This window comes from Marmota monax, unplaced genomic scaffold (genome assembly GCF_021218885.2).
Source record: "Marmota monax isolate L192 unplaced genomic scaffold, Marmota_monax_Labrador192_F-V1.1 WCK01_AAM20220418_F8-fsc00021, whole genome shotgun sequence".
NCBI lineage: Eukaryota > Metazoa > Chordata > Mammalia > Rodentia > Sciuridae > Marmota > Marmota monax.
This window is the reverse complement of record NW_026695228.1, coordinates 19,919,583-19,939,092: the sequence shown is the minus strand read 5'-3', so window position 1 is coordinate 19,939,092 and position 19,510 is coordinate 19,919,583. Positions and strand designations below refer to the sequence as shown.

Below are 19,510 nucleotides of genomic sequence, written 5' to 3'. Positions count from 1 at the left end.
AATTGCTGAGGCTGGTCTTGAACTTGTGATCTCCTGCCTCAGCTTTCTGAGTTGCTAGGATTACAGGTGTGAGCCTCGGCACCAGGCTGATGGGTCTACTTTTTAAATGTCCAGGAGTCAGGCAGATCACAACTCCCATGAATCCTGCAAAGTAAAGGGGTCGCTTTAAGGGCAGCCTTTACTTGCTCAAAAATTTGTCTCAAATTAGCAGTGAGGATTCAGGCATCATCCCAAATTGTTATTTTCCATCCTCATAAGTATAAGGTATCTTCCTATGTACTTTAAATCATCTCTGGATGACTAAGAATATCTAGTACAAATTAAATGTTGTGTGTGTAATTGTTATTCTGTATTGTTAAGGGAATAAGGACAAGAAAAATCAAAATCTGCATAGACGCAATGTTTCCAGATGTGGAACCTGCAGATGTGGAGAGCTGATGGTTTTTGTTGGTGCAGCAAGCCTTATCCCTATCCTATCTAAAAGGCATATTCCTGTTCCCCGCTGTCTGGCAGTTCTGCCGTAGTTAGTCTAGGCCGGGGCTCAAGAGTCCTGTACAGACATCTTGGAGGATTCTGGTGTATGTGGTTCTGGAAACACCTGCCGCTGGAGCAGCTCATGGCTGTAGAAACAAAGGAGATCGTGCACCTCCCCTGCTGAGTACAAGCCTCTTCTCTGCAGCATTGTCCCCTCACAGGGCCTCAGAGAGGAGAAGAGCATAGATTGGGGTACCCAACTTCTGGCATGATCTGTGTGCATGGCCCTTTGCCAACAAGGCCTTAGATGATATAGCTGAAAAATAATGGGGAGCCAGGCACATGGCTTATGTCTGTAATTCCAGCAACTTGGGAGACTGAGGTAAGAGGATCACAAGTTCGAGACCAGCCTCAGCAACTTAGAGAGGCCCTAAGCAATTTAGTAAGACCCTAGAAAAGGAAAAGAGCTGGGGATGTAGCTCATTGGTAAAGTGCCCTGAGTTAAATATCCCTAATACCAAAAAAAAAAAAAAAAGAGCCGGGCACAGTGGCACACGTGCCTATAATCCCAGCGGGGCTCAGGATGCTGAGGCAGGAGGATTGCAAGTTCAAAACCAGCCTCAGCAAAATCGAGGTGCTAAGCAACTCAGTGAGACCCTGTCTCTAAATAAAACACAAAATAGGTCTGAGGATGTGGCTCGGTGGTCGAGTGCCTCAGAGTTCAATCCCCAGTACCACACACACACACACACAAAAAAAAGAAGAAGAATGTGGGGAAACCTCAGGCTGGGAAGGGGGTGTTGTGCTTTTGAATGCGGCTTTGAAGAACAGTCAGGTCTTGGTGGCCAGGCTACAAAGTGGACAGGTGCATGTTTGAGAGCTACCAGCAGCTTCAGTTGCCCAGAGCACATTGATCACAGCCGAAGGACACCGAACCTCAGATGGCAGGGTCAGAGGTTACAGTGAACAGCAGTGACAATTTTGAAATATTTGGTGAGCAGTAGGTTTTTGTTGTTTTCTTTTTTGTTTTGTTTTTATGGCTCTGGGGCTTGAACCGATGACCTCACACATGCTCCGCACGTGCTCTACCACTGGACTGCACCCCCAGCCCTTTTTATTTTATTTTGAGGTGGGGTCTCATGAAGTTACCCAGACTGGCCTCAAACTTGGCGATCCTCCTGCCTCAGCCTCCTGAGTAGCTGGGATGCCAGGTGTGTGCCACTGTGGCCAGCTAAGAGGAACATTCTTGCACCATGTAAGGACAACTGAGGGCAGGAGGACATGACTACAAAGGCTGGAGGTTGGTGTCATGAATCTTTCTAGGCTCGACATGACTCAGGCCCTTGACTTCCCGGGACCCCAGCCTAATGGGGAGACAAATCAAAGTCTATCACAGTGCAGCAGAGAACCACTGAGTGCTCCATGCTGGGCTGAGCGGCTAACTTTGGGGGAGGTAAGAAGGGAACACTTAAGGCAGGCTTTGAAGGACACAGCGGAAGTGCAGCACCGGGGAGTCCAGCCAGAGCCGACTTCAGCGCATCCAGGGAGTTGACTCCCTCATCTGGCTAATAATTGTTGAAGGCCAACCAGATGAAGAGCGCCCTGAAGAACAGAGGGCTTTTGGGATGAAGACCAGGTACTGAAGTGCACCTTCTGAGCAGAGGGTCTGAGTACCATCGGGTGCCCTGTTTTGTTTCAGATAAACATCCAAGGGCATCTGGTGACAGGTATGGGTGGCGGTCTGCAAGAACAGAGGACAGTGATTGACTGCAGAATCATCTGGCTCTTTCAGGACTTGGACATCTGTGCGATTAGCCCATAGAGATGGCAGCCAGGGTTTCAGTAACTGAGGTGGGTCTGAAAGGCACATCCAGCATGGAGAAGCAGGCTGTCTGCGAGGCAGCCAATCACCTGGGTTATCGGGGAACAACCATTATGTAAGATGCACCAGGATCACTTAGGTGAAGTTAATGACTATTAACTGAAAAGAAAACAGCTTTTATTGACCCCAGATAGGATGTTAATTGGCTTCTGTTTACACAGATTATAGGTGCTTGTTAACTCCATTCACAAGTAACTGCATCCTCCGGGTTGTGCAAACATTTCCTGTGTCCCAGAGGGTGGGGCCTGCAGCTGTGCAGTTGCCCCCACCATCATTGGTCTGGGAGCTCCCCAGGGAGTAGGATACACGTGTGTGGGGTGTGTGCGTGTTAGGATGGCCAAGCACGTGCAGCCGCTGCAGTTTGGGGCTTGTAGAAAAACACCCGATCCTGAATAAGAAGCAGCTCTGTCCTGCTTCATCTGACACCGTGAACTTGCTTCCGATCAGTGTTACTAGAATTTGGGAAGTTTTCATGCCACAGCTGATCCAGAGATCCCAAATATTCTAGACATTTCCTTCTAGGGTCACCCGAACAGAAAATAGCATGAGAAAAGATCAAAGTTTGTTATTCGGGGTCTTTCTCTGAATGTCACTCTTGTGATCTGCCAAGGGGCCCCTTTGCACCTGGTCCCTAGTTCTCATCTAACTTCCCAGGAAGACCTGACACCTGAATTCTAGTCCAGAAAACTCCGGTGCTGTAGACAGATACCTAGTGAAGTTTTTGTTACTTGTTTGTTTTTTGGTACTGGGGATTGAACCCAGGGGTGCTTACCCACTGAGCCACATCCCCAGCCCTTTTTTTGTATTTTATTTAGAGACAGGGTCTCACCGAGTTGCTTAGGGCCTCGCTAGGTTGCTGAGGCTGGCTTGGAACTTGTGATCTTTCTGCATCAGCCTCCTGAGCCAACTGGGGTCACGGACATATACCACCACGCCTGGCCCCAGTGAGGTCTTGAAGCTGGGCCTCCTGGGACAAAGGACATTGTCATATGTGGTTGGAGGTACAGTACAGGATGTGTACAGGAGAATAAGGGAAGTAGGCACCCTGGCGCAGCATGTGAGTTAGGACTCTGGGAGGTGCAAGTGACAGAAGCTCATTCAGGTTCCGTGATAGAAGAGTCCAGGTGTTTCTGGTACCCGCCAAGATTCTTCCAGCACCACTGGGTTGTGAATGCCCCAGTCTGTTGGTGCTCACCTTCCCCTTCTGGCCTTGCTCTGCATTGAGCTCTGTGTGGACCCTACCTCAGAACCCTCTCCGCTGCCCCTGCCCTGGAGAGAGAGGGCCTCTCTGGCTTGGTGGTCTCCTCAAAACTCCAGATCTATCTTTGGATCCAGCACCTTGAAGCCAGAAAAGTGTGAGTTCTGACTAGCCAGTGAGGGTCATCTGAGCCACCCTCAAATCAAGGGTCAGCTCCATCATCTTCCTGGTGACAGTGGAAAGAGTGGAGTAGAGAGAACCTGGGATGGTGTCCTCCACCAATATGAGCAAGTCAGTCACCTGAAGCCCATTCATCCCAGTCCCCTGGGAATGACCATTGTTAAGGCCTGGCCCACCCCCAGGCTCAGGGTCAGCTGTCCTGGGAGGGACTGGGCAGGGATTTTTGTTGTTGTTGTTGTTTGTTTGTTTGTTTTGTTTTTGCATTATTGGTACTAGGAGTGCTCTACCTCTGAGCTTCATCCCCAGTACTTATTATTCTTTTATTTTGGGAGGGGGGGTGTATCAGGGATTGAACCAGGGGCACTCAACCACTGAGTCACATCCCCAGCCCTATTTTGTATTTTATTTCGAGACAGGGTCTCACCGAGTTGCTTCGCACCTCGCCATTGCTGAGGCTGGCTTTGAACTCACTATCCTCCTATCTCAGCCTCCTGAGCAGCTTGGATTATAAGAATGCACCACCGCATTCAGCAATAGTTGTTATTTTTTATTTGAGGCAGGGTCTCACTAAATTGCCAATGCTGGCCTTGAACTTAGATTCTCCTGCCTCAGCCTCTTGAATAGATGGGATTATAGGCATGTATCACTGTACCTGGCCGGGCAGTGTTTTTTGTCTCTTTGTTTCCAGTGTTTAAATGTCTTTTCTTGAAGTATAACTTACACACTGTAAAGTGAAATAAATCTTTATTTTTCCAATGTTGGAGAGAGAACCCAGGGCCTCGAACATACAAGACAAGCACAGCACCACCGAGTCACAGCCCCGTGTTTGAGGTGTTGTTTTTTTCTTTTCCCAGAACGGAGTTTTGAACCCAGGCTTTGCACATGCTAGGCCAGAACAGTAGCACTCAGGCTGTGTGTATCATGCTACTGTGAACGCTCATGTACAAGTTTTGTGTGTCCCTCTTAGCTTTCTACCTAGGAATGGAATTGAACTTGTTGAAGACCCTCCAGACTGAGTTCCAAGCATCTTTCCTATTTGACCTCCCCAGTGGCCAAGGGCTCCAGTGTGTCCACATCCCTACCCCAGCAAATGTTAGGTAACACTCTGCTGCATGGGGTCTGGAGAAGGCGTGGTCTGTGTACAGGTTTATTGGTCCTCAGGTGGCCACTGCAGGTCCAACTCACAGGAAGCTGTGGCTCCTGGGAACTGGGGCACCTGCCTGAGGGCACCCACCTGTTGAAGGACAGAGTCAATCTTGGCTGCTCCCATGGCAGGTGATTGAGGGGTAGGAGTCACTGCGCTTCAAGGCTCAGAGTTTGGGGATGAGAAGGGCCTCACCCACCGAGTGACTCGCAGTGACTACAGTGGGGAAGAGAGCAGGAGGAGGGACAGCAGGTCCAGCCCACAGTATATTCCATTCTTCCTTCTTCCTTCCCTCTCTGTGACCATGCGCAAAACTCAGGGGCCTCCTGGGGAAACAAGGCCACTCAGACTGGTCATTTGGGCACACTTGTAGGTGGCCAGGCTGTGCCTTTCTACCTGCGTGGACCTGCAAGGAACCAGAGGGATGACCAACCTGGCAGCAGGTGCTGAAGGAGTGTGTGGGGTAACAAAGTGAGAGGAAGCAATGCCCCCACAATAGGACGTATGGCAGACAGTTTCCAATGTGAATTGACTGGCTCTGTTTTTCATTAAAATTTAAGCGCATCAGGCTGGGTGTAGTGGTGCACACCTGTAAACCTAGCTACATAGGAGGCTGAGGCAGGAGGATTCCAAGTTGGGGCCAGCATCAGCAACTTAGCAAGTCAAAATAAAATAAAAAGTGCTGGGGGTGCAGCTCAGTGGTAGAGCCCTCGCCTAGCATGCATAAGGTCTTAGGTTCAATCCCCAGCACTGGGAAAAAAAGAAAGAAAGAAAAAGTCCATGCAAATTGATGTTTTTGGCCTTGTGCTTGCGAGGTAAGCACTTTACCACTGAGCTAGACACCCAGCACCCAGATGCAGTTTTTACTTACTTTATCAAATCTAACCATGTGTCATTGTCCACTGGACCTAATATACTGTTGCTGGGGTATCAGAGCCTCAAAGATGCTGGGGAACATTCCACAGGCCTCATGTCCAAAAAAGTGAGGCGCAGGTGATATGGCCAGGCTCCAGCCAGGTCCAGCTCTTCCCAACCTGAGGTCCTGTCAGCGTTTCAGCTTATGCCCACCCAGCCTGTGTCTGGCGACATGGCGCCTGGGAGCCCCAGGGCTGTTTTTCCTCGTCTGCAGAGCGTCTCTCCCTGGCACGTGGTCTGGTCTCCTCCTGTGCCTCAGTATCCTAGGTTGAGGCCAGGGCATTGCGTCAGGCAAGGCCCAGAACATCGTCCTTTCCCAGGTGTGGTTTCCATTGGCTTCTTCTAGCTTCTCGGGAGCCGTAGCCTGGGGCTGCCTCCTTCCAAGTTCTTCCCAGGCTGCAGCTCCTCAGGAGCTGGCTTCCTCTGCCACCCTCCTTCTAGCGGGCAGCCTTTGGTGTCAGCAGGGACTAGTTGACCAGAGTCTCCACCTTCATGGTCCAGACCCTGACTTCTGTCCCTGTCCCTTGATGCTGCTGTTGCCAAATGTTCAGCTCACCTCTTTCAGGCTTATGTGCTGGGACAGAGCCTCCCCTGGTGCCAGACTCGGCACCCAGGGCTCCCAGACCCTCCATCTCAGCCCGGAGGCTGTGCCATGCTTTCTGCTTAGAGATGCTTTTCTGAACGTGTCCGTGTCTACCTAACTTTGCGAGTTGCCATCCAAGTACAGCCAGACTTCCATCTCCCCTGAACTGGCTCTTCCTCTAAGTTAAATGCAGCCTTGATTAAGGGGCGCACAGTTCTCTGGGAGAGCGACTCAGGAGGAATGGCCTGTTGAGCCTGGCTTTGGTGGCTGTGAGCTGCTGGCAGGGGCAGGGCTCAGAGAAGGACGCAGCCATGGCTTTGGAGCCTGGCACTGGGACCTGAGTTCCCTCTGCCCTTGGACTTGGCCAAACTTCTCTGTGTCTCATCTGCAAAGCAGGGAGACAGGACTTCACCATGAGAGAGAAACGAGCAGCCAGGGCACCCCGATCTTCAGCTGTGGTCATGATCACCATTGTCCTCAGTCCAGCTTGGCCAGCATGAACTGGACACTCCGACCTCCGGCAAGCCCCTCAGCTGCCTCATTTTCCCCACCTGTAAAACGGTAATGAGGGAAGGCCAGCAAGATGTAACGGACTGCGGGAGACAGGCAATATGACTTTTTTTGTGTATGCTGGGGATTGAACCCAAGGGTGTACTGACAATGAGCGACACCCCTTTTTTCTTTCTTAGTTATTTTTTCTTTTCTTTTCTTTTCTTTTTTTTTTTTTTTTTTTTTGGATATTGGGTCTCCCTAGGTTGCCTAGGCTAGTCTCAAGTTTGCAGTCCCTCTGACTCCCTCTCTGTGTCACTACTGTACTGGCAATATGACTCCTAAATGCAGTGTGGGGTCCTGGACCAGGTCCTGGGGCAGCAAAGGAGATTAGGGGAATAACTGGCAAAGCCCAGAGATTGGAGCTCTGTTGACAATCATGATGGGATAAAAATAACACCATTGTCCCTGGGTATCTGCAGAGATTGGTTCCAGGACCCTCCTTAGTTAAGGCCCAGGAGAGATGAGAGTGCAGGGACACAGGGACTTAAAAAAACAATAGATGCTATTGTGCCCTGTGTCACCTCTGTGTCTTTGGGGCTGAGTTGTGGCTTAGTGGTAGAGCGCTCACGTGGCGCATGTGAGGCGCTAGGTTCGATCCTCAGCACCACATAAAAATAAATAAACAAAATAAAGGTATTATGTCCATCTACAACTAAAAAAAAACATGTTTAAAAAAGAAGCATGTCTTTACCCTGGTCTCACCCCACATGCAGAGGCTGAGAGAGGCCCTAGAGAGGGCTTTTGCCCCAGGCCTGGCAGCTGTGTGGCTCTGGAAATCCAGTCAAGGAGAGGAGCTGGCCACAGGGAGTGAGCACCCTACCAAGGAAGGTAATGGTCTCAGAAACCAAGCAGCGCTCAGCCCCTGTTAAGAAGCTGCCCACGTGGCTGGCATCCACCCCTAACCCTCTGCGCTTGGCCTGGCCATAGACACGCAGGCTCAGAGTCACCACCCAGTGGCCCTTGGACTGCACTCTGGAGAAACCGACTGGACCAACAGGAGTCAGGTCAGCAGGCCAGTCCTTGGGTGGCCAGAGATATCTGAAATGTGTATCCCCCAAACTCTCGGCATGGCCTGAAACTGCCAGTTTTCTCCAAGTGGTTTTTTTTTTTTCCCTTAACTTATTATTTGGAAATAATTCTAGCATCAAAGGAAAGCTCTAAGTTGGCCAGGGTGGTGTGCTTCTGCATTCCCAAGTATTCAGGAGATGGAGGGGGTGGAGGTGGGCCAGGAGTTCAAGACCAACCTGGGCATTATAAATTGAACCCCGGACACTTTACCATTAGGCCATACCCCTGCATTACTGTCATGTAGTTATACATGACAGTAGTGGACCTTTGAATTTTAAAACAAATTCTCACTAGGTTGCCCAGGCTGGTCTCAAACTTGTGATCCTTCTGTCTCAGCCTCTGACTCTCTGGGATTATAGGCATGGGCCACAATGCCTGGCTGAGACCCCATCTCTTAAAAAAAAAAAAAAAAAAGAAGAAGAAGAAAAAGAAACCTGGCATGGTGGTGCACACTTGTAATCCCAGCAGCTCAGGAGGCTGAGGCAGGAGGATCGCACATTCAAAGCCAGCCTTAGTAATGGTGAGGTGCTGAGTGAGACCCTGTCTCTAAATAAAATACAAAATAGGGCTGGGGATGTGGCTCAGTGGTTGAGTGTCCCTGAGTTCAATCCCCAGTACACCACACCCCTGCAAAATAAATAAATGAATAAGAGCAGGGCATGGTAATGCACGCCAGTAATCCTAGCAACTTGGGAGGCTGAGGCAGGAGGATGGCTGGTTCCAAGCTACTCTGTGTAATTTAATGAGATCCTGTCTCAAATTTTTAAAAATTGAACTGGGGATGTATCCAGGGGTAAAGTCCCCAGCATGCAATCAAACAAACAAAGACAGTAAGAAAAGCTGCAAAAAGAATTGAGAGTCCCTGTGTGCCCTTGACCCAGCTGCTTGTAGGGGTAACATCTCACATCACCACGATTTTATGATTGGAGCCAGAAAACCAGCACTGATGTGATACTAAGGACAGCCCTCCTGACCTCACCTGGATCTGCCCCGTTTCCCCCGTGTTGGCCCTGGTCCGGCATGCCACCTGTCTCCACAGTCTCCCCCAACCTGGGACCACTGCTCAGTTCTTCCTTGACCACAGCTGTGACTGTGCGGGAGGAGCGGCTCAGTTGCTCAGAAGCACATCCCACCTTGGGCTTGCTGACTGTTTCTTCATGGTTACAGTAAGATGCTACTTGGGCAGGAATCCCAGAGAAGTGAAGCTGTGTCCTCATGGTGTTGGAGTCCATGCCATCTGTCTGTCTACCCCTGGTGCTGTTGACCTTGATTATATGGTCAAGGTGGGGTCTGCTAGTTTCTCTGTTTCAGATAAAATTTTTTTCCCGCTACTAGGGATGGGACCCAGGGTGCTTAACCACTGTGCTACATCCCCAGTCCTTTTTATATTTTTATTTTGAGACAGGGCCTCAATAAGTTACCCAGGCTGGCCTTAGATTTGCAATCCTCCTTCCTGCCTCAGCCTCCTGAGTCACTGGAATTACTGGCATGTTCTATCCCATCTGGCTAAAATGAAATATATTTTTATTGGATGTATTTATGGAATTCAACTTTTTTTTTTTTTTTTGGTCCCAGTGGTTGAATCCAGGGCTTGCGTAAACTAAGCACATGTTCTGCCACTGGGCTATACCCCCAGTTCCCAATTTTTTTTTTTTTTTTTTGTACTGGGGATTGAACTCAGAGGCGCTTAACAACTGAGCCACACCCCAACCCTTTTTTGTATTTTATTTAGAGACAGGTCTCACTGAGATGCTTCAAGCCTCGCTAAATTATTAAGGCAGGCTTTGAACTTTCGATCCTCCTGCCTCAGCCTCTGGAGCCTCTGGGATTACAGGCGTGTGCCACTGCGGCCAGCCCAATGTGTTTTTGTTTTCAGTATTGGGGACAAACCTAGGGCCTTCCACATGTTAGGCAAGCACTGAGTGATGTGCCCCCCCACACCCACTTTTTTATTTGTTTGTTTCTTTTGTTTTAATTTGGAGACAGGGCTAAGTTGCCCAAGCTGGTCCTTGAACTTGGGAACCTTCTGCTTCAGCCTCCCCAGTGACTGGAATTATGGGAGTGTGCCACTGAATCCTGTTTAACATGATGTTTATTTATATAGTGAAGTGATTACTGCCAGTCAAGAAAATTAACATATCCTTCATCCCATAGAGTTACTTTTTGCATGTGTCCCTTAAGAGTATCTAAAATGTATTCTCTCAGCAAATCAGCAATATACATTAGGATATTTAGTTATATTAACTGTAGTCCTAATGCTGTACATTAGAAACTAGACTTATTCATTCTACATACAGCGACTTTGTGCCTTTTGTTCTGTCTTCCGCTTTCCTCCTGACTGTCCACAGTGGTAACCACCAGTTCGTTCTCTTTCTATGTATTTGATTTTTCTTTTTTTAAGATTTCACATATAAGTGTGATCATGTGGCATTTATCTTTCGGTGCCTGCCTTATTGCATTTGGTATATGTCCTCTAGGTTCATTTGTGTTTGCATACCGTGATTTCTCTGTCCATTCACCCACGATCCACACCAGGTCATTTCTGTGATGACTGGTGGTGCCGTGGTGAGCAGGTAGCACAGCTATGTTGATGCGATAGTGATTTCATCTGCATTGGAAATTGTGTTAGTCAACTTTCTAATTACCTGATATCAAATAATACTGATAACAGATACTAGTCAACTTATAAGAGCTGAGATAAGGCTCAGTACCATGGGGCCGATAAATTGCTCTCAGGCCTCTGGCGGGAGTGCAGGACAGAGCAAAGGAGATGAGCTCATGGCCACGGTGCAAAGAAGAGGAAGGAGCTTCCTCCCAGAACAGCTTTAAAGGGCATGCCCCCCAGTATCCTGCAGGCCTACCACTAGGCCCCATCTTTAAAGGTTCTGCCATCTCCCAATAGCTCCATGATGGAGTCCAAGCCTTTAACATACGGGCCTTTAGAGAACACTGAAGGTTTTTTTTTTTTTTTTTTGGTACTAGGGATTGAACTCAGGGGCACTTAACCACAGAGAAAGCAGCCCGCCTCACAGCAGCCGCAAACAGCGAGAGGAGGGACCATGGTCCCCGTATGCCCTTCAAGGGGATGGCCCTAATGACCTCACTCCTTTCCATCTGGCCCCATCTTCCCATTAGTGCCAGCGGCTGGGAAGAGGCCTTCAACACATGGCCTTTGAGGAACATTCCAGAGCCCCCCATTAGCCTCAGCTCTCTGTCACCTGAAGTGCCAACAGCCAGCTCAGCATTGTCAAGTAGTTCTGCACTGGTTCGCATGGTGACTTGGTCTGTGTCACCACACTGAGGCCCTGTCTCAGCTGTCTGCCTGAGTTCCCATGGCAGGCCCTTGACCTTGACTGGTGGCTTCTCTGGCTCACAGAGGAGCAGGCCCAGCTGGCGGAGGGTCTGGGCTGCAGGGCCTGCCCGGGCACCGCCTGGGAACTGTATTTATCACACAGATGGACACTTCTGAGAGCTTGGAGCAGGAGTCTGTGGAAGGGACGGGAGGGAGGTGCACTTGGCTGGGACCCAGGTCATGGACACACATTCACTTCCAGGAAACAGCAATTGGCTGAACCCACTCGGGAGGGCAGCTCCACAGATGCCGCCATGTGGGCAGACGTGACCACATCACCAGCCCAGGCCTCCTGACCCATTACCTCGAGTCCAGGTGCCACCCTAGCTATACACTCAGATCTGAAGACCACTGGGGTTCACAGAGTTGGGGGTGGAACTGGGTGATAGCCAAAGGCCACTGATGTCCACTGGAGGTGGGGTGGGCCAGGTCTGTCCTGGAATCCTCTGGACTGGATACTGGGATCCTAACCACAGGCGATTATTTGAAATGGCTTCCATGGGGAGGTCAGTGTCAATTTCCAGGGAGAACTCTTGAAATATTAGGGCCTAGTATTGTAAACTTGGCAACAAAGAATACGCAACCAGATGCCATAGCAAAAAAGAATAATTTTCTAAATACGTTTCATTGGATGAAGACTCTCAGATCCAAGTGGACCTGAGTTCCAGCTGCTTGGTCTGGTGTCGGCACTGGTGCTGAGTGGCTCTGGGCATGTGGATCCCCTGGCCTCCACACCCTCGACATGATGGCAAAGATCCACAGCCAGTAGTCTCTATCTCCAGCTGTGTGACCTCAGCCAGCTGCCTAACCTCTCTGAGTCTGCCTGCTCTGCTGGTACCAGGTTCAAAAATCAGACTCTGTGGTGATCACATGTGAGAATTGACAGCAAAAGACCTTGTCAATGATTAAGCGAGATCAGCCCAGGGGATGGCAACACCAGAATTCAGGTGAAGGCATCTTCTCTCCAACAGGAAAGCAGATACCAGGTTAGGAAAAGGCCATTGGGACTGACCACGGCATGTTTCTGGCCTCAGTGACTGGTGGCTGAGTCGCAGGCTCCAGCTGGCCCTCGGTAGGGGAGGTCACCCACCCACCACTTTTCACCTTATCCCACTCACTCCTTCTCCCCTAGGACCGAGTCCCCACCGTCCCAAGCAGGCCTGGGATGGGTAATGGTGTGAAGGAAGGCTCGGTGCGCCTGCGTGAGGATGCCGAAGCCGTCCTGCCCTCGACGGTCTCTTCAAAGGCAAGTGACCCAGACTCCTTGAGGGGTATTCTCCCCAGTCCCCTCTGGTCTGCAGAGGATGGGTCCCACCCCTCTGCTCTCGTTGGGCCCCCTCCTCCTCCCTCCGCAGGGGCTCCTGCCCCCATGCCCCGTTGCAGACCACCCTGTAGATGTGCCCGGATTCATCTTTGCTCACAGACAGCAAGGGCCACGCAGCATCTGGTACCTTTCTCTGTTCCTGCTGCTCCAGGACACTACAAGGTCATGGGATGGAAGACACTGACTGCTTTCTATTTCCCTGAAAGCCCTAATTGGTGACACGGACACCTCTGGCAGGAAGCCAGAGCCTCTCCCCAGTGGACTGGGAGACCTAGGAGTCGGGGCAGCCTTGGGACCCTTGTTCACCCTCAGCTTTATGGACATTAAAGAATGGGAGGGGGAAATCGCAGACCTGTAATCCCACCAGCTCAGGAGGCTGAGGCAGGAGAATCACAAGTTCAAGGCCTGCCACAGCAACTCAGCAAAACTCTGAAAAAAAAGAAAAAAGAAAGAAAGGAGAGAAAATGGCTGCAGATTTGGTTCAGCGAAAAAGCACCCCGGGTTCAATCCCATACCATTAAGAAGAATGGGGTGGGGTGTGACTCAGTGGTTAAGCACCCCTGGGTTCAATTCCCGGTACCAAAAAAAAAAAAGAAGAATGAGGGAAGACAGGCCTGGGAGGGATTTGCTCCAAGTTCTGAAGTTCATCTTTGATGCCTGCACTTTGATTGAAGATGTCACCTCTCAAAGAAACTGGATCAGCCCTGTGCTTGTTTGGCACGGCAGTCGGGGCATCCATTGATCAGGCGTTCTCCTGGCTGAACCTGAAATACAGGCTGACCCACCCCCGTGGTCTTCATTCCCAGGGCCTGACCAGGCACCTGCACCAGCAGCTCTCAAAGTCCACGGGGTCAAAGGCTGAGCTGGCGTCACCTGCAGTCGTGACCTTTCCCTGAATTCCAGATGTCACCTTGGAGTGCCAGGCAGATAGGAAGATTCATTCACCAGCATCACCTGTGAAGTCACCATCATGGGGCTGAGGCACAGGGCAGGTTTGTCCCTCAGCGGTTAGTGGACTGCCCAACAGAATGTGAAGAACAGTAGACACAGCTATCTCTCATGCTGGTGAGGGGTCTGCAGGACGGATCCTGCCGTGTGGCAACATACTGAGACTCCAAATCCAAAAACAAAGGATGTAATCCCAGCAGCTCCGAAGGCTGAGGCAGGAGGATCCCAAGTTCAAAGCCAGCCTCAGCAAAAGCGAGGTGCTAAGCAACTCAGTGAGAACTTGTCTCTAAATAAAATACAAACTAGTGCTGGGGATGTGGCTCAGTGGCTGAGTGCCCCTGAGTTCAATCCCCAGTACCCGCACCCCAGAAAAAAGGAAACTCAAAAAAAGAAATTGAGCATCATCTCATATTTATGGTCAATCTGGACCCCATGTGTGGGTTGCCTACCATCTAGATGTCAGCTCCATTGCCTCATTTATCATTTGCAGGGACTCTCCACATGAGGGATGTTAAACATCAAGCTTTTAGCGCCTGTACAGAGCTCTCCCAGGAATAAGTTGGAAACTTTGGTCAAAGGCGGGCGGCTTCCACTGAGCATGAGAAGTGACCTCGCTGCATCCCCAAACATAGCTAGCAGTCACCTTAAGAGTTTCAGTTTATAGGTGCCATGTTCCTTATATAGAGTTGGTGTGGAGCTGGGCGTGGTGTGCACATCCATCATCCCAAGTACTCAGGAGGCTGAGGCAGGAGGATTGTTCAGGGCCAGCCATAGCAACTCAGCAAGACCCTGCCTCAAAATAAAATGAAATGAGCTGGGGATGTCACTTGGTGATAGAGCAATTGCTTGCTTAGCATCTGTGAGCTCTGGGTTCAATTCCCAGTACCACACACACAGAGACCTGCTGTGGGCCTGAAAATAAGGATCCTCGATAGGTGGCCCAGAGAGCAGCTCGCCTCCAACATGGACAGTCGTTATCACCCCAGGAGGCTTTCACTATGTCCTACGTAGCCTGGACCCACCACCCTGGCCCAGCCTCGCCATCCCAGGGCGGCGTAGGGCCTCCACACTCAGGCTGCTACGCATCCGAAGACCAGGACAGGGTGGAAGGAAGGAGCTTCCCTGGGGCAAGGTCCCCTGCCAAGCTGACCCTACACCTGCTTGCCCTCTGCTGACCTTGATTGCTGACCTTGATCGTGTGTTCTGTCACAGAGAGACCACAGGCAAGTGCTCAGCTCCCTGCTGTCCGGCGCCCTGGCTGGTGCTCTCGCCAAGACGGCAGTAGCTCCCCTGGACCGAACCAAAATCATCTTCCAAGGTAATGCTCGTCCACCTGTCCATGTGAGATGGAGCTGCCAGGCGACCGTCTGCCCTTCTTCCTTCACTGCCCCTCAGACTACTTCAAATGGTTTTGAAAAAAAAAAATGCTTCTTTAAAATCCACTTAGAAATCATGCTTGTTTCTTGGGGCCGCATCACAAAGGACCACTTCCGGTGGCTTCAAATAATAGACACTGATTCTCTCACGGTCCTGGAGGCCAGAAGTCTGAAATCATGGTATTGACAGGCTCCCTCTAGAAGCTCCGAGGAAGAGCCCTCTCGCCTCTTCCAGCCTCTGGGGTCCCTTGGCTTGTGGCCATGGCCCTCCAGTCTCTGCCTTGTCTTCACAAGACCTCTCTGTGTCACTATATCTGCTTTCTCTTCTATGAGGACATCAGTCATTGGATTCAGGGCCACCCTTATCAGTACAACCTCACCTTACCTCCGTCACATTTATAACGACCGTGTTTCCCAACAAGGTCATCTTGACAGGGACTGGCCGTTGGAAGTGGAAATAACTTCTGGGATGACACAGTTCAACCCAGAATGGAAACCATCCCCCTCCCTCATTGGAGCTAAACAGTCACAGGGTCCTCTGGAGATAAGGCCTGTCTCTCCCATGAATGGTTAATAGTTCCTGCCCAGGGCCAGGCAGCAGGCAGGACAGTGAGAGGTGGCTGCAGACTTGAGCCAGGCCTTCCCCACCACCTGCTCCCCTAGCCTCACTGTGCCTCAGTCTCCTCGTCTGAAAATGAGGGCCTTGACGCCAGCCTCCTGGGCTGGCTGGCATAAGGACAGAGAGAGTGACAAGAGGGAGGGGGAGGCCCTGTCTGCTGCCCTGCTGCTTCCTGGGCACAGGGACATCCTATTGCCCTTCAGGGAGCTGGGATGACGTTGAGACCAGCAGGCTACACACACCTTGCACAGTGGGGAGGTGCAGTGAGTAGGAGGCGAGGGAAGAGAAGCTGCCAGGCCACAGAGGCTCCTGGTGACCCTTGAGGCCTGTATTTCTGGATCTTTCCCAGAAGTCCTCATGGCCTGCCATAGCTCCAGGATCCCCACAACCCCGGTGGCCAAGGGCACCATTGAGTTGGAAGCCAGCCAGGCAACCATGGGGCCAGGAGAGAGGTGGGTCAGGGGCACTCATATTGCGGCTGTGGTGGGGGGGATGCACGGAGAAGATGGCAAATGCCACCCAGGACCCCTGACCTTGTTCTGAGAGCCAGGGCTGCTGGGCTGAGGCCCACATGACAGCTGAAGCCTTCCCCACAGGGGTCCAGGGTGGCCGTGCTGAGTGATTCCTGGGGTCATCCTCACAGCCCCTTCCTGAGACCCTCACTGTGCAGGGGCATTGGGTGCTGGCTCTACTTCCCTGCCTGGGGACAAGCCTTGAAGGAGAAAGAGGGGGGACCCTGCTAGGGGATTCCCCAGGGGAAGTGCATTCTCAGGGGCTGATCTCCCTGTCCATGCTCCAACCAGACCCTGGTATTGAGGGGAAAGGTCCCAGAGCCTGGGGGTTCTGCCCTTTGCATCTCATAGTCTCTTTTGTGCTTTTTTCCCCCCCAGTGTCTTCAAAAAGATTTTCTGCCAAGGTGAGTTGCTGGGTCACAGATGGCTCTGGGGTGGGCATCAGAGCCCCTTGAGCTGGCAGGAAGTGGTGGAGGGAGGTGGTCTGGGACAGCTGCTTCTCAAGGTGCTTTTCTCCGCTTTGATTCCCTTCCCTATTCTTCCCCAGGCCAGTTTCTGATCTGCCCAGGTCAGGCCTCTCCCTGAAACCTCAGGGGATGAGCCAGGGCCACCTATCCTCTCACCCTGGGACTTAATGAGAGGCCTATTCTTGGGGTGTTGGGGTCAGGGATTGATAGTTCCAACCCTTCCTCTCTTCGTGTGTGATTTAATGGCAAAAGCACATTTACCTTCTAGATAAAGGACGTATTTTAACAGCCAGACAGACTACCAGACCAACACCAGCAAAAATACACTGTGTGCCGGGTGCCATGGCTCACACCTGTAATCCCAGCTAATCAGGAGGCTGAGGCAGGAGGATGGCAAGTTCCGGCCCAGCCTCCACAATTTAGTGAGACCTTGATTGAAAATCAAAAAAGGGCTGGGGATTTAGCACCATGGTAGGAGTTCTGTCTAACATGCAGAGGCCTTAGGTTCCATCCTCAAACCTGGGGGCAAAAAAGAAGAAGTTAATTAAGTTTCCACGGGGATGGGGAACCCGCGTCCCAGCCTCTGCACTTTAGGGACTTTCCACCTGCCAAGCAGGTGCATAAGGAGGGCACGAGGAGGCTGGGGGATGTTGACCTCTCCCTTGTTTCCTAGGAGGCCTTCCGGCTCCTCTACTTCACCTACCTCAACGAGGGCTTTCTCAGCCTGTGGCGCGGGAACTCGGCCACCATGGTCCGCGTGGTGCCCTACGCTGCCATCCAGTTCAGCGCGCACGAGGAGTACAAGCGCATCCTGGGCCACTACTACGGCTTCTGCGGAGAGTGAGGCCCTGCCCCGCCCCTGCCAGGCCCTTGGGTGGCGCCCTGGGGGAGTCTGCCCATTCCCTCCCACTCAGAACCCAGAGGTGGCGCCATCATGTCCCCCTAGAGCCTTAGGAAAGATGCATATTCATTTATTCATATAAGGGAAAGAGGAAGCAGCAGAGAGGGTCTCAGAATCACAACGCCTCAAAGACCCCGTAAACTCAGCCACCCCAAAACCCGCCTGGGCCTTGTGTTCCTCCCCTCCTCCCCTTCTCCCCTTTCCCCCCACACCCCTGTCCCCTCTCCCCTCCACCCCCAGGCCTCTGTGCATTGACAGTCCCCTCGCTGGGGTGGTACCTCCCTGTCCCCAGGGCCCTGCCCCCTTGGCCTCGCCTCCTTGCTGGCGCTCTGGCTGGAACCACCGCCGCTTCCCTCACCTACCCCCTGGACCTGGTCCGAGCAAGGATGGCCGTGACTCCCAAGGAAATGTGAGTCCTGCAACCGGTAACCCCCTCGCCAGCCTCGGGGTAGGGCTACCTATGTCCAATGGGGCTGCCAGGTCAGAATTCCTCCTTCAGGCCCCTGGACTGTGGGTCTGGGCCTCTGTGTTCAGCTAAACAGGACACTGCATTGACAATCGTCACCCTCACCAGGCGTGGGGGTGCAAACCTGGAACTCCAGCGACTCAAAAGGCTGAGGCAGTCGGATTGCACAACGGAGACCAGCTGGTCAATGTGGCCGGACCCTGTCTCAAAATAAAAAATTGTCAAGGGGGGCAGGGCTGGAATTGTGGCTCAATAGTCGCTCTTGGGATCAATCCCCAGTACTTAAAAAGTAATCATCATCATCATCATCATCATCATCACCATCCTGAACCCAGCTGGTAGAACAGGGCAGGACTGTAGTTCCAGAAAGGCAGCCTGGGTGTAATTTTCTGTTTGGGTCAAACCAAGAGTCTTCCTTTTGAGTTGGGCACAAATACATGACAAATGTATAAGAACAAAAGAAGGGCAGGCTGGGCCATGCATGGTCCATGCCTATAATCCCAGCAACTCAGAAGACTGAGGCAGGAGGTGGAAGGTTCAAGGCCTCGGCAACTTAGTGACACCCTTCTCAAAATAAAAAATATAAAGGGCCAGGGATGTGGCTCAGTGGTAAAGCACCTCTGGGTTCGATCTCCAGTACAAAGAGAGAGAGAGAGAGAGAGAGAAAGCATGGTCATCTTGACCCAGACTCAAGACAGCTGTGGGAAGGGCCAGAGATTAGTATGTGGAGTCCAGCGGCTCCCGCCACGTCCCTGAGGTCACTTCCTCGCTGCGCTGCCCTCGCAGGTACAGCAACATCTTTCACGTCTTCATCCGAATCTCGCGAGAAGAGGGGCTGAAGACCCTATACCACGGATTCACACCTACAGTGCTGGGGGTCATCCCCTATGCCGGGCTGAGTTTCTTCACCTATGAGACTCTCAAGAGCCTACACAGAGGTAAGGAGAGCTGGAGCCAGTCAGGGGCCATTCAGGAAGCGATCCCTAGGGACAGCACCTTAGTCAGGGCCAGAGGATTGAGAAGCCAAGGCCCTCCGGATGGGGCAGTCTGGGGGTCCAGAGTCAAAATCAGGAGGAGACACACTATATCCATCCACCATTGAGGAATGGGGACTGGAAACCTTTTAACGCCTCATAATAATAATAACCAGCAGCTTTGCAAAGGCTATTGTGTCACCCAGAGTGCTGGTGGCCACTTCTCAGGCCCAAAGTAAAACCAAGATGGAGGAGAAGTGTCCTTTCTTGTTTTGGTAATTACAAGAAAATCTAAAATACAGAAAAGTATAGAGATTAAAATAACAGCACTCACACCAGCCGCCCAGGGTGAGCCATGTTCACATTTTTGCCTTACGTGCTCCCAGGTGATTTTTGTTAGAGAAATAAAACATTTCAGGTAAAGTGGAAATGGGTGTCTCCCACCTCTGCTCTTCTTCCTCCCTAGCCTCCCATTAAGAGTGTGTCCTGCAGCTGGACACATCTGTAATCCCACTGGCTCGGGAGGCTGAGGCAGGAAGATAACAAGTTCAATGCCAGCCTCAGCAACTTAGCAC

General features: G+C 51.4%; 1 protein-coding gene and 1 non-coding gene across 7 annotated transcripts in view; one reads left to right on the top strand and one right to left on the bottom strand.

Moving 5' to 3' along the window:
- Slc25a42 (solute carrier family 25 member 42) overlaps positions 1-19,510 on the top strand; it is a 28,803-nt gene that overhangs the window by 5,417 nt on the left and 3,876 nt on the right. For 2 of the 6 annotated variants that reach the window (XM_046436519.2, XM_046436521.2), the window contains exons 2-7: positions 12,481-12,594; positions 14,833-14,938; positions 16,506-16,531; positions 17,268-17,434; positions 17,788-17,904; positions 18,748-18,899. In XM_046436519.2, the coding sequence (XP_046292475.1) occupies positions 12,514-12,594; positions 14,833-14,938; positions 16,506-16,531; positions 17,268-17,434; positions 17,788-17,904; positions 18,748-18,899 (649 nt within the window). In that variant the 5' untranslated portion in view covers positions 12,481-12,513. Of the gene's footprint in view, positions 1-2,173; positions 2,326-7,664; positions 7,757-11,550; positions 11,664-12,480; positions 12,595-14,832; positions 14,939-15,964; positions 16,068-16,505; positions 16,532-17,267; positions 17,435-17,787; positions 17,905-18,747; positions 18,900-19,510 lie in introns of those variants that run through there. The other 4 variants (XM_046436524.2, XM_046436520.2, XM_046436518.2 and 1 more) reach the window with 4 other exon arrangements.
- LOC124088225 (U12 minor spliceosomal RNA) lies at positions 119-268 on the bottom strand. The gene has a single exon (XR_006850296.1). It is a non-coding gene; the product is annotated as a U12 minor spliceosomal RNA (small nuclear RNA).